This window comes from Rutilus rutilus (genome assembly GCF_951802725.1).
Source record: "Rutilus rutilus genome assembly, chromosome: 8".
Classification (NCBI taxonomy): Eukaryota; Metazoa; Chordata; class Actinopteri; order Cypriniformes; family Leuciscidae; genus Rutilus; species Rutilus rutilus.
The window spans coordinates 7,936,782-7,949,549 of NC_140222.1; the positions used below are offsets into that span (position 1 = coordinate 7,936,782).

Genomic DNA, 12,768 nt, shown 5'->3' on the forward strand with positions numbered 1-12,768 from the left:
ACATCCCTCGAAACAACAAAACAGTCCCTCCCCCTGGGCAAACATTCACTCGGAAGTGGGAAGCTAAAGAGTACAGGTGAGTTACAATTCAATCATCCTCATGACTGGCACAAAGGGTTTAAAATTACACTTGAAGGAGGAGAAATCATTGCATGGTCGTTAATCTACTAAGTAAGAAAAAGCAAAGAAGGATGTATCCGTCAGTCAGGTGTAGCAGGAAGTTGCTTCCTAAAGGTTGCAATGTGCTTGTTTTTAAAACTGCATTACAAATTCTGCAGTTGAAGGTCGTAGATAACGGGGACATTGGTTAAAGTGGATGTTGGGTTAAATTATAACATGAAGTGAAACGCTTCTCTACATACCGTAGATTCAACTTGACAGGTTCTTTGTGTTCACAACTGTCGTTGGGATGGATTTCATGTCTAGACAATCCAGGCGCTGTGTTGTTTTTCCCGCTTGAATGCAGTCAGTGCCTTCATTGCGACTACAGTGAAGATGGGTGAGCCAAAAACAACATTTACCCCACAACAGGTTTTCGATATGATGTCTGTTTACGGTAAAAAAAAAAAAAAAAAAAAAAAAAACCGGAAAATGGCAGGAAATGTTGTTTATTCAGGTGTGCAGATAAATAGATAGTACCATTTTACATCATGTTACACTTTAGTTGTGTAAGGGGGTACAGTTTTCAGACCCAGGACCAGATATGATGAAAGAAGACAAGGAGTCGTGAAGTTCAATTAATTAAGTAAAATTTAATTGGTAGAGCCAGCGTCAAAGTCTCACGAGGAGGTCGCAAGCTAACTCTACCTTACACAGAAATCATACACCAATTATACCATTTCCAAGGACATACATTCCATAAACATTCACTTCTGATTGGCTAAGAGAACATTAAGTCTAAACAAGACAACAGATAGATAGGTAGGCATATCGTCGTTAATCAGGACCGTTGTCGCCCGACTCCGAGATGTACGTTCGAAGTGATCTCTTCGGGTCTCAGAATGTTGTCTCCAAATCCGTAAATCGCACATCACAGGGTTCAGACCCTGCAAAGAATGTCAGACGCACACACACAACACTAACTAACCACGGTCTTTTCAAGGATGAAGAAGGCCTGTGGTCATTATCTTAAAAGCAGCACACCATAACAGACTGATAACACGTTTCACTCCTTAGGGAAAAAGGAACGACAGTGATCCTCTTACTCCCTAGAGAATGATGAAATGTGCTTAAAGTCCCTGTAAAGTCAAAATTAAGTATGTGTTCTGAGTTTGTCATACCACCGAAAAATGTGTTATTAGCCACCCAGCCCAATTTCAATGATTAAAAAAGCCGCCAAGTAAATAAAATAAGCTATCAAAATCTCGAAAAAATGAGCAGTAGTCTCAGCTCTCAAACGCTGGGGGCGTGTCCGCTGGCTGCGCTGAAACCACGCCCACTCGCGGGAAATATGACTCGCGCATGTCGGCGCGACGGGAGGATGAAGGCCGAAGCGGACAGCGGGAGATAGTCGGTTCGGCCCCATTCACCAGTAACAGCGGATTATCAGTGAATTCCAGTTGTCTCCAACGAAAGTAAACTATCCTGATCTCTACAGAGGCGGGTGTGGTGGTGGTGATCATCAGCTCTCCATCAAGGTAACGTTAGCTCTTCACAAGATAAATCCACCTCTTCTTGATATGATCATTTTTCGGAAATTTAAATAAGGACACCGATCTGTTTTCTAAGTGATTGCATCCAGGGAATACGCATTTACATGACGAAGGCATAGCCAGAGCCGTGGGCATAGTAGCTATCAAACTGTAGGCTGTCTGATAGTAACTCGCGATTGAGCGATAGGCTTAGTGACTCCGTGCGTCATCAAGTAGGGGCCCAATCAAGCTCAGGGGGTCGCAGTGCGTCATCGAGCCCCCGTTTTAGCCCCGCCCAAAAAATCCGGCTCACAGCAAGGGTGAAAAACTGTTAAACGGTCTAACTCCACAATTTAGTACTTCACAGTTCTCAGTCTTTGTAACATGTTTTAGCAATACATTTCTAGCACTTATAATGTGTTTAGAATTTTTTTGTAGAATTGCCTTTACAGGGACTTTAACGAACATCAGGTTATACTACGTATACATTGACCTTTAACGTATGCAGGCCGACTAAGAAAGTTGGGCACGCAACATCTGGTTGCAGAGTCCTTTAAAGGGTAACTAAACCCTAAACCAACTTTTTTTTAGTTAATGATCTGTAAGAATGGGGCTTTATTAGTGTTGTTCATTGATTCGAGTAACTTTTTTGACATTTGGGTATAAAGTGTTTTAATTCTACAATATATGGTGTAAAAACGTCTGAGTGCTGCCCTCTTCAGGTTGAACGGTGGCTACTGCAGTTGAATTTTCCTATTGGATGTTGCGGTACTGCGTGACGTAAACGGTACTGCGTGACGTAGGCTGGTTCCAGCTCACCACGCCCTCCCTTGGTACGAGCTCACCACGCCCTTGGATGAGCTAGCGTAGATTTATCTGTATTTAGTACAGTGGTAGGTATAGTGTTGCTGGGTGCAACTGCATAGCTTTCCAGCAGACTTGGAAATTAGGCGCCAGTGTTTGCATGCACTTGGCCTGGAAGACCGTGAGTGTAAAACCTGCATTTTACGCGGAATTGCTTTTCCAACGCAATAGAGGTGGACATTGGCTTCTCCACACAGCTCGCGCTGAACAGCGACGCAGTGCCAAACGCTGTTCCTCGATCCTGCATGGACTCCACCACCGCAGCGGCGTCTTGATGTGAGTGATCATATATATTTTAATCACAATTTATGGTTAGGCTAAAGTTAATCCTCTGGGGTCGACAAACGCGTCGGCGCATTTTGCTGGATTTTTTCACAGAGCTGCAAAATATGAATATGCCTATACAGAGCGCGCGCTATTGACATCAACTCGATAAAACTCATCAGATGCATTTACGTCGTCTTGCGACCCTGTGAGCAAACTCTCCATTTTAGACAGTCTGACAGCAGGACTCTCAGGTGCACGCCCTTCCGCTCACGGTTCGTCCCCTCTATCTCCGTTGGGGTCTGCCCACTTTTCTAGCATTTTTCAAATATTGCCAGTGGGTGGAGTCAGGCTCTGACCAGGGGTTTAGTTACCCTTTAAATCACTATATAAATCACAAGAGAGCCATCCTCAGAAATCCCCCTGTCTGTGAACACAACCCAAGGGCATACTCTGGAATGCACATACAAGAGGATGGTTAAACATGGATATACTTGATTATTGAACTTTTAATAAGAATAAAGTAATCATTTAAAAGGATATAAATGTTTTATACTGAAGAGACAAGGGATTCTGACCCTGACCCTTCAGTTGTTTACACTTTATTTTAAGGTGTCATTGTTACAGTGTAATTATATATTTAAAGGGACACTTCACCCATTTGCATTAAGCTTTGTATTGTTAGAAACCCAGTCATATATTATAATAAACGTGGATTTTTCGTTCATTTTTCCCTGAGATGGGAGAAATAAGGATTTAAGTGTTTTACTTCCTGCTTATTATGACGTAAAAATCATCATTTTGCGTCATAATAAGCAGGAAGTCACATTTCATTGAAAAGTGTAGAGACTACAAACACTAGCTCCTCATTATTCCAGGGGGCGGGACCCGCTCACGCTACAGACCTATTACAGATCAGTGGGTGGGACTTCACTTTCTGAAACTGAAAGCAATATCCTCCATCTTGTTTGGAAGCTAAGCTAACAGGCACTGTGGAGCCAGCTGTGAAGATATGACAATAGCGGAGGGTAACGTTACTCAATATGATGTAGAAGAAGAGGATTTCGGAAGTCTGCTGCTCGAATCGGGTGTTTGTGGCTACCTTTACAAGCCACATTATAGCGAAGAGCAGCCGAGGCGGAAGACCTGCCTGTCGCGGACGAGAAGCCCAGACTGGCTCGAGTTAGGGCGGACTGGTGGCGCCGGTGATCTCACTATGCAACTACGAACCGCTACGAACACAGAGATAGAGTCCGTCTGCGGCAAAGAATTTCTCCTAGACGAAATCTCTGAATCAGACGAGGACACGGACGTTTGTGTTGTGAACCATCCTAGTTTCGCACGGTCGCACCGCATCTGACTGAACATCCCGGTAACGTTACCATGCAATAATTCACCATTTCGAAAGAAATACAAATACAAATAGCGGGGTGGTGTGGCGCAATGGATAAGACACATGCCTTTGGTGTGAGGGACCCGGGTTCGAATCCACTGTGAGACACCAATGTGTCCCTGAGCAAGACACTTAACCCCTAGTTGCTCCAGAGGCGTGCGACCTCTGACATATATAGCAATTGTAAGTCGCTTTGGATAAAAGCGTCAGCTAAATGAATAAATGTAAATGTAAATGTAAATGAGGAGTAATTCATTAATGAGTTCGCCAAATAACTAACGTTAGACATTTTGTGTGAAATGAATTTCAAGCTCCGGTTGTAGGTAGCTAGCCTTATGGACGGATGAGTGATTCATATGCTGTTCTGGATTAGTGGGAGTGGCTTGCGCAGCTGTGCAATGTGGTGCATTGTGGGAGTTGTTGTCTTTCATACAAATGCGTCCTGAAGTTACTTTCTTTCTTTCCTCGGTCAAGAAGGCACCAAATTCAAAATTTATTTTACATTTCGACTACATATATGACCCACTTTCAATGAAGATCAATGTTCCCATGGGTGAAGTGTCCCTTTAAGCACTGAGTAATAATTAACTTTATGAACTTCCTTTAGGGTTAGGGTAGGATTAGGTTTTGGTTGAGGGATAGTTGCATGTAATTATGCATAATATACTGTTGCTATTAATACGGTAAGTACATGAAACAACAGTGTTATTTTTATGTTTAGGTGTCCATGTTACAGTGTAATTATACATTTAAAGGTGCTCTAAGCCAGTGGTTCCCAACCTTTTTTTGTCTGAGACCCCCTTTTTCCCAAGAAAATATTTTAGGGCCCCCCTTCACATTTAATGATATTATCGCTCTTGTAAGCTTGCAGCAAGGATGACAGAATATGTTGTTTTCAAGCAAACGGTATGTTTACTATAACCAGATATTTGTATGCACAAATAATAGCCTATAATATTGAAAATACAATAACAAAAACATCAGTAGGCTCTTTGTAATTTAAAAACGTAAGCTTAGAAGTAGCCTATAAATTGGCCCTATTTGAAATGCAATAACAAAAATATTCACACTGGTGTATAGGTAAAAAAATAATAATTATATATATATATATATATATATATATATATTATATATATATATGTGCTATTACCAAATGACTGCTGTCTGGGACCTCAATACTTGCATGTCATTTGTGAGGCTATATCAATGTGAGGCTTTATTTTTGACGCTTTTGGCGCTATAGCGAGCGATAATAAACTTGCGTTTATTAACAGAATAATGCGTCTTTCGGAAGAACATTGTAGCCGGAACTACTTCTCTCTGTGTACGTCTATGACTAGTCACGCAGGTACTGGGCTACTCCGCAGCGGCAGCGATCCGAACCAGTGTGAAATAGTCCCAATGTAAACACTTATTATAGGTGTACCATAGTGGTTCAGGATAAGACAAAAACACGGATTGGAAAATGGATTCATGATTAACTCGCTCATTGTATACATTTTGTAAATTTTGAACAGAAAAAAGTTAAGGACTTTTATTTAATGCTCATTGCTCAAACCTATTCAAATACGACGCGACCCCCCACAGAGCTCGATGAGGCCCCCTTGTGGGCCGCGACCCCCCTGTTGGGAACCGATGCTCTAAGCGATATCATGCGCTTTTTAGTCCAACAAATCCAGCAAACATCTCCTCACTATCCGCTAGCTGCCTGTCTCCTGAACACACTGTAAAAAAAAACGCGATCTCTGTAGACAGCCCAGGCTCCACAAACGGCAAGAAAAACAAACTGGCCCAGCCTGGACCACGAAACATAACAAACAGTGTTCCAGCCAATAACCGACCAGAATGATTTGGGGGTAAGGGTTGGGGGGTTAGTGCACGTGCACATGAAGGGGGGTGTGGGGAGAGGAGGGGAGAGAAGCATGAAGAGATGTAGACAACGACTAACATTAAAATAGTATATTCTTGAGAATTTTGATATGGCCAACACACGACCAAAGAGACGGCGTTCCGATGAACAAATAACAAAGAAGAGGGAAAAGGAGAAGGAACGCGAAGTCCCGAATTTACATCGGAAAAACGTTCAAAAGGTGGCGAGAACTGCGCCGGCAGAAGGGCTTCCAATCCGACATTCAGGAGGCTCTGTTTTTGCTGGACAGGGTAAATCCAGTTTGGTTTTTCTCTGTTTCATATATTTATTGATTTGCACACAAAAACAAAGTAAAGGCACTTGGATAACAATAACAAACATATTTGTATACACCTTTTTTCAAATTGTCTTTTTTTTTTTTTATAAACAAAAAAAATAAAAAAATAAAAAAAAAATTACAAAAATATATATTTATACATTTATTACAAAAAAAAAAAAAAAAAAAAAAAAAATAAATTTTTAAGGGGGAGTGCGTGTTAGAGTTAGGCCTAGTTAGCCTGGAAAAATTGCATAAATGGTTGCCACTTATTGTAAAATTTGGCGAGACTACCTTTCTTAGAATATCTTATTTTTTCCAGTCTTAGAAAAGACATGACATCAGTCATCCAAAGTGTACTGGATGGGGCATTTGTTGCTTTCCAATTAAGAAGAAGATGGCGTCTCACTATCAAGGAAGTGAAAGCCAGGACCTCTAACTGCGCTGATGAAAAACAGTGGTATTCTTGAGGAGTACCAAAAATGGCTACATGCGGAGAAATATCGATGGTCTTGAGGAGCACTTTAGACATGGTGTCAAAATAAGTTTGCCAAATATTTCCTAGGGTTGGGCAAAAGAAGAACATATGTGCAAGATTACAGGGCGAACCAGAGCATCTGTCACAGATATCAATTGTATTAGGGAAAATTTGCAGTTTGGTTTTTCTAAATGGTTCATGACTGTTTCAGGACGGACAGAAGGGAGGGGGAGGGGACGGGATGAGGAGGAGGGAGGGTCGAGCTAGCCTCCGTTTTGTTTGACAATACTTCGAACGTCAACAAGAAGTGACTTCACCCAACATCACTTACAGCACCTTTAAGTACTGAGTAATAGTAATTAACTACATTTACTTACTAGAGGGTTGGGATTATGGTTTGATTTAGGGTTAACTTAAATGCATGTAATTATGCATCATTTATAATATTACTACAGTAATTACATGTAACAAGGACACTGTAAAATAAAGTGTTATCAGACATATTCTCCACAAGTGTTAGACAACATATTCTGCCGGTCTGAGTCTGGACTGCACCGTTATCTTGATGGGTGGGGTTTCAGATATGTAAATTCATTCAAAAAAGGCGCTAGACTTGACTGTCAAAAACAAAAGCCTATGCGGTTCCCTCCAGTCAAGCCTGCTATACATTTACATGTTTCTATACATGCTGGAAACAATTAGTGAGGCCTCTCCACAAATTCTCCATTTCACGAGACATCTGTGCGACAGAAACTTTATCTGAAGTAAAGAGGAAGTAGGCATGGCCTGTTTGTAAATGAGCTGAGCGGTCATTAATTATTCACTAGCTGTCTAACAGCCAACACAGGAAGACAAGCCGAGACTTCATAGTAAACAAAGCAGCTTTGGTAAGAGCTGATTATCAAGTTAGTTTGTTTATATTAAAATATATGTAAGTATATAAAACTTTACTTGTATTTAGTAATAGATCTATAACAGATTTTAAAAAGTTTTTAAGTTTTAAAGTTAAGCTATAGAATGTGATCACATTCAAAAAGATCCTTGAATGTGTTAATATGGTGTTTTTGTTTTTAATACTGCGGTGCATTGGAGCTAATTTGAATTCTTAGAATAATTTATTCAATCAAATGAACCTGTATTGTTTGGAGTGCATTTTGTTTTCAAATTCTCAAAATGAAACTCGCTGCGGTTTCCCTTTCTGTCTCTGTCGTATTTGCTGTGTTCCTGCATTAACTGACATGTCAGCTCTTTGTAAACTATATGTCTTTCCTGTGTGCGTACAATGTATCCTTGAATTGTCTGTTAAACTTCCTTTGACGATTTACGACAGGAAAGCGGTATAGAAATGATTAAGAGTTGGCACGGAGGACCAAACAGACCTGAAAACATGCAGCCGGTTTGAAGAGTTTGTGGTCATGTGGTCAAACTTGTTTTTTCTGGTCTTCGTTAGGTCGACAGCATGAAGATCGCATCTTTTAACATCAGACGGATGGGTTCCAGCAAGCTGTCAGACAAAAACATTGTGAAATATCTCATTAAGGTGAGTTTATGATCTGACTGTTCAAGAAGAGTACATAGTAAAAGCAAATAGACCTCAGCCCTGTTTCCCTGTAGATCTTCTCTCGGTACAGTATAATCATTATGCTGGAGGTGGTGGACAAATCGGGAAAAGCTATAGCCAAATTCCTGCAGGAGCTCAACAGCACCGGGTCTGTATGAACCGTCAGAGATTCACTTCATCGTCACTCTCTCAATTCAATCCAAATTTAACTCACCGTTTCTCCCACAGTGCTAATAAGAAACGTCCCTTCACTATGGTGGGAAGCTCCAGGCTGGGACGCACTCTTTATAAGGAGCAGTTTGTCTGTTTCTACAGGTACAGTGCTTGGCCAAGTATCAGAATTATGTTATCAGAATAAAAACTGGGGTAAAATTATGAACAGTCATTCATATGGCACTAACAAAACTATTTCGTTCATATCTATTAGAGAAGACGAGGCTGAACTGGTCGACACGTACCAATATGAAGACAATCAAGAGGGCGATGAGGACGCTTTCTCTCGAGAGCCTTTCATTCTGCGTTTCAACTGTAAACACACAGGTAATCAGCTTCTGTTAAAGGGATAGTTCACCCAAAACGGAAAATTCTGTCATTAATTGCTCACCATCAAGTCTTTCCAAACCCGTAAGACTTTTGTTCATCTTTGTAACACTAATGAAGATCTTATTAATGAGATCTGAGAGATTTCTGTCCCTCCATTGACAGCTACGCAACTACCACGCTTCAAAAAGTTCATAAAGAGATTGTAAAACTAATCCATATGAATCGAGCGGTTTAGTCCAAATAAAACAGATTTATTTTAGGCTTTTATTCACAAATAGGCTTAACATTCATCAACAAGCTCAAGCATGTTCTTCCATATACACCAATGAGGTTCATTCTCGTGTTACGCAGCACGTTTTGTGGACAAATTTTATTAACCAGAATATGGAAATGGAAGAATTGATAAACAATATTGGTGTTTATCACCTAAATTAAAACTTTTCATCATATAAAGCGATCAAATCTCCTCAGAAAATTTGGACTAAACCGCTCAGTTAACATGGATTAGTTTTATGATTTCTTTATGAACTCTTTGAAGCGTCAAAGTGGTAGTTGCGTAGCCTGTCAATGGAGGGACAGAAAGCTCTCAGATTTCATTAAAAATATCTTCATTTGTTTTCCGAAGATGAACGAAAGTCTTTCTGGTCTGGAATGACAGAATTTACATTTTTTTTGGGGCTAACTAACCCTTTAAACATTGGACAAATACACTTATTTCTGGACCAACTCTAGAGCCTAGACTAAAAAGCCTCCAGTGAGAACATGGATTTAATCTAAGATTACATGCATTTTCAAGTGAAATTTAAATAAGAAATTCTCTCAAAATAGACATTCCAGCATCATTTACTCACCCTCGTGTGGAAATGAACGGGAACTGGCGCTTTCAAACTTCAACAACAAATGTAAAACCACCATAAAAGTGGTCCATACAACTTATTTGAGAAACAGACCAAAATTAAAGTTTTATTCACCCATTCATTATAATGTTATAATGCATATTCCTACACGACTGCGAATGTTTCAGGAGTTGAACAACCTGCACTCCCATTCCAAGTCTATTTTGTTTGTGTTTGTTTTTTCCAGTGCTGAAAGATTTAGTGCTGATTCCTGTTCACACAAAACCCAAAGACTCACAGAAGGAACTGGATGAACTATATGATGTGTTTTTGCACGTCAAAGACAAATGGGAAACGGATGTGAGTTTAACACAATGCAACCATACAAATTCCAGAAGGAATGCATGTACTGATAAAATGTATAGCTGAATGTCCTGCAAGTTTTTTGGGGGGGATAAAGCGTCTGCCAAATATGTGAATGTACACATCTCAAGGGAATGTAGTTGATGTGGAAATAATGCAATCAATGCATTATATAGCAAATAAATGATAAGCGTTTGAGAGAAAACTCACACATTCCATCCTACAGAACGTCATGATCCTTGGAGACTTCAATGCAGACGGCGCCTACGTCTCCAAGAAGAAGATGAAGGGCATCAGAATACGCAGTGATGCCGATTTCCACTGGCTGATCGAGGACGATGTTGACACCACAGTCATACAGTCCAACGACCACACCTACGACAGGTGAGGCGGAGAAACATCAATCATTTACTCACCTTTCATCTGCTTGCCTGTTTAAAAATACAGAATTCATAACCTCCATGCACCTTAAACCTTGTCTACACTGGATGCTAGTGGCGCAGCGCAATTTGAGATTCGATACATATCACGATACTGAACTCACGATACGATATTATTGCGATACTCCAAGACATATGGTAAAAGGTTAACAAAAAATGTACTGTTGATTAAAATGCTACATTGGGTATTACATTGTGGGTGGAAATGAATAGGCTTGGACTTGGTGCTGGTAACCCAATATTCATGATTCTGAAGCTGAAAATACAGAATTATTTTCAATAATCGCTCCCAGTTTAGACACGGTGTTAAGGCGTGGTCACACTGGTGCATTTTCAGCGAAAAGATCCACTGTTTATCGTCAATACCCAGCAAAGAATGTTGCGTTTAAAAGACGTCTACTAGCCGTCCAAACACTAAAACAAGGCAAAATTTGGGCTGTCTGTGAAAATTGAATAGATGTCTAAACCATAGCCCAAGAAAATACTAGTCATCAATTAGATAACAAATAAATTAAATGAGTGAAGAAATGAAAACAAACACCTTGTAATAACTGCGTACATGATGGAGTATCATACATCTCGCAAGTTATTTATTGCAAAAACGACATGTAACCAAATTCAAGGTTATTTTGGCTAGAAGTGTGTTACTCATAGTCGGACTATATATCGGGTCTATAGTTAACCTAGACAGTGAAATGACGGCTATTGGTTGCTGGGTAGTATAGTGATGCATAAAGCACAGTTCACACAGAAGTCACTTTCAGTTTTCTGTTGGTCAGTGCGGCGAATTGAATTCATGACAAACATGAACATAAGAGAAATCTGTGAGGAGAAATCTGTCGCCCTCACACCAAATTCCCAATGGATTCCAATTGAAATGACTGGATTTCGCCTGCAAACACTCACTGAACAATGATAAATGTGACTGCACCTTTAGAGTATGAATGTTAAATTATGACTTTTGATTAGAAGATGTAGCTTACATGTAACTAGAATACTAAATGCATAAAATGGGAGGTCAATCTGCATGTTAAGCCTTGGAAAATATTGATGGCAAGTATTTTTCTAGAATTGTGGTGTATAAAGAAGACATGCTACAAGCTGTTGTGCCAAAATCTGCGAAGCCTTTTAACTTCCAGGAAGCCTACAAACTTTCAGAGGAAATGGTGAGTATATTCATCACAATGCATTTAATTATTTTTTTTTAATGTGGTATAAAGTAAATAATATATTGATACGATTGATCTATGGCAGGCCCTGGAGATCAGTGATCATTATCCAGTGGAAGTGAGTCTGAAGAAGAAGTCTGCGGCGAAGTCTAGTGCCAAAACCAAAACTAAGACATCCAAAACCAAAAAAAGAAATAAATAGCATGATGGGACGCCACTGCACACCGTATGGGATCTGAAACATCACTCTCCCGAAGGAGAGATGCTACCTCTTCATAAGGAAAATCAGTGCTAAAAATAACAGATTTTTTTGTAGTTTACAAGAATTAATGCTCATAAGTTTCTCGAAATAAACTTTTCACTTTTTTATTCAATGTCATTTTTTTTTGTCCAACAAAAGCTTATAATTTCATGCCCAGAGCGTAAATAAATGTGTTAGTAAATATGTGTTTGCACATCTGGAAAACACCTTAAAATGCTAGCAACAAAACTATTTTAACAAAGATACAACTCATGTTCAAGCCATGAATTGGCAGGCAAACATGCAATAGCAAATACCAGACCACTGTTATTGTGTAATAATCATGCCTCGTGCTCCTCAAGCGAACTCTAATTGAAAACAATAAAACTTTACATATCTTTAGTCTTTAACAAGGCTTGTGGAAACATCAGTTAGTGACATTAGCTTCATTCAGCATGTCTGCATTACCAAATTAAGATCAATTACTGCAATCCACTTACCCTCAGCAAGGAATCAAGCAACCTTCCTAAACACTCACAAATGAGATTAAATGGGCAAGAAAAAAAAACAATTTGGTAACAATGAATTCATTTGGTACCATCATTTTGTAGACCGTATTATAGGTGGTCAAAAAGAAGTCTGTAGATGTGTGACATCCTCCAATAGTTCATCACCAGTGACAGGAAAGGCTTAAAGTCTTTCATAAATCTGGCATGGCTTCTTCTTTCCATTCGGACATCTGGCCCCATATGCATGTTAATGTGCTACAGTTGTCCATTTTGAAAACAGGAATTGAAAA

The 12,768-nt window shown here is 39.7% G+C and overlaps 1 protein-coding gene across 2 annotated transcripts; it reads left to right on the forward strand.

Moving 5' to 3' along the window:
• The first annotated feature begins 2 nt into the window (after window positions 1-2).
• On the forward strand, window positions 3-12,097 carry dnase1l4.2 (deoxyribonuclease 1 like 4, tandem duplicate 2). Of its 2 annotated transcripts, none has more exons than XM_084416218.1 (9): window positions 3-76; window positions 8,267-8,356; window positions 8,431-8,525; window positions 8,606-8,692; window positions 8,805-8,917; window positions 10,004-10,116; window positions 10,346-10,503; window positions 11,629-11,725; window positions 11,814-12,097. In XM_084416218.1, the coding sequence occupies exons 2-9, from the start codon at window positions 8,276-8,278 to the stop codon at window positions 11,928-11,930; spliced, it is 861 nt and encodes a 286-aa protein (XP_084272344.1). In that variant the 5' UTR covers window positions 3-76; window positions 8,267-8,275; the 3' UTR covers window positions 11,931-12,097. The 2 variants fall into 2 exon arrangements, with proteins under 2 accessions (XP_084272344.1, XP_084272343.1); XM_084416217.1 differs by lacking the exon at window positions 3-76 and adding an exon at window positions 7,558-7,703.
• The last annotated feature ends 671 nt before the right edge of the window (window positions 12,098-12,768 follow it).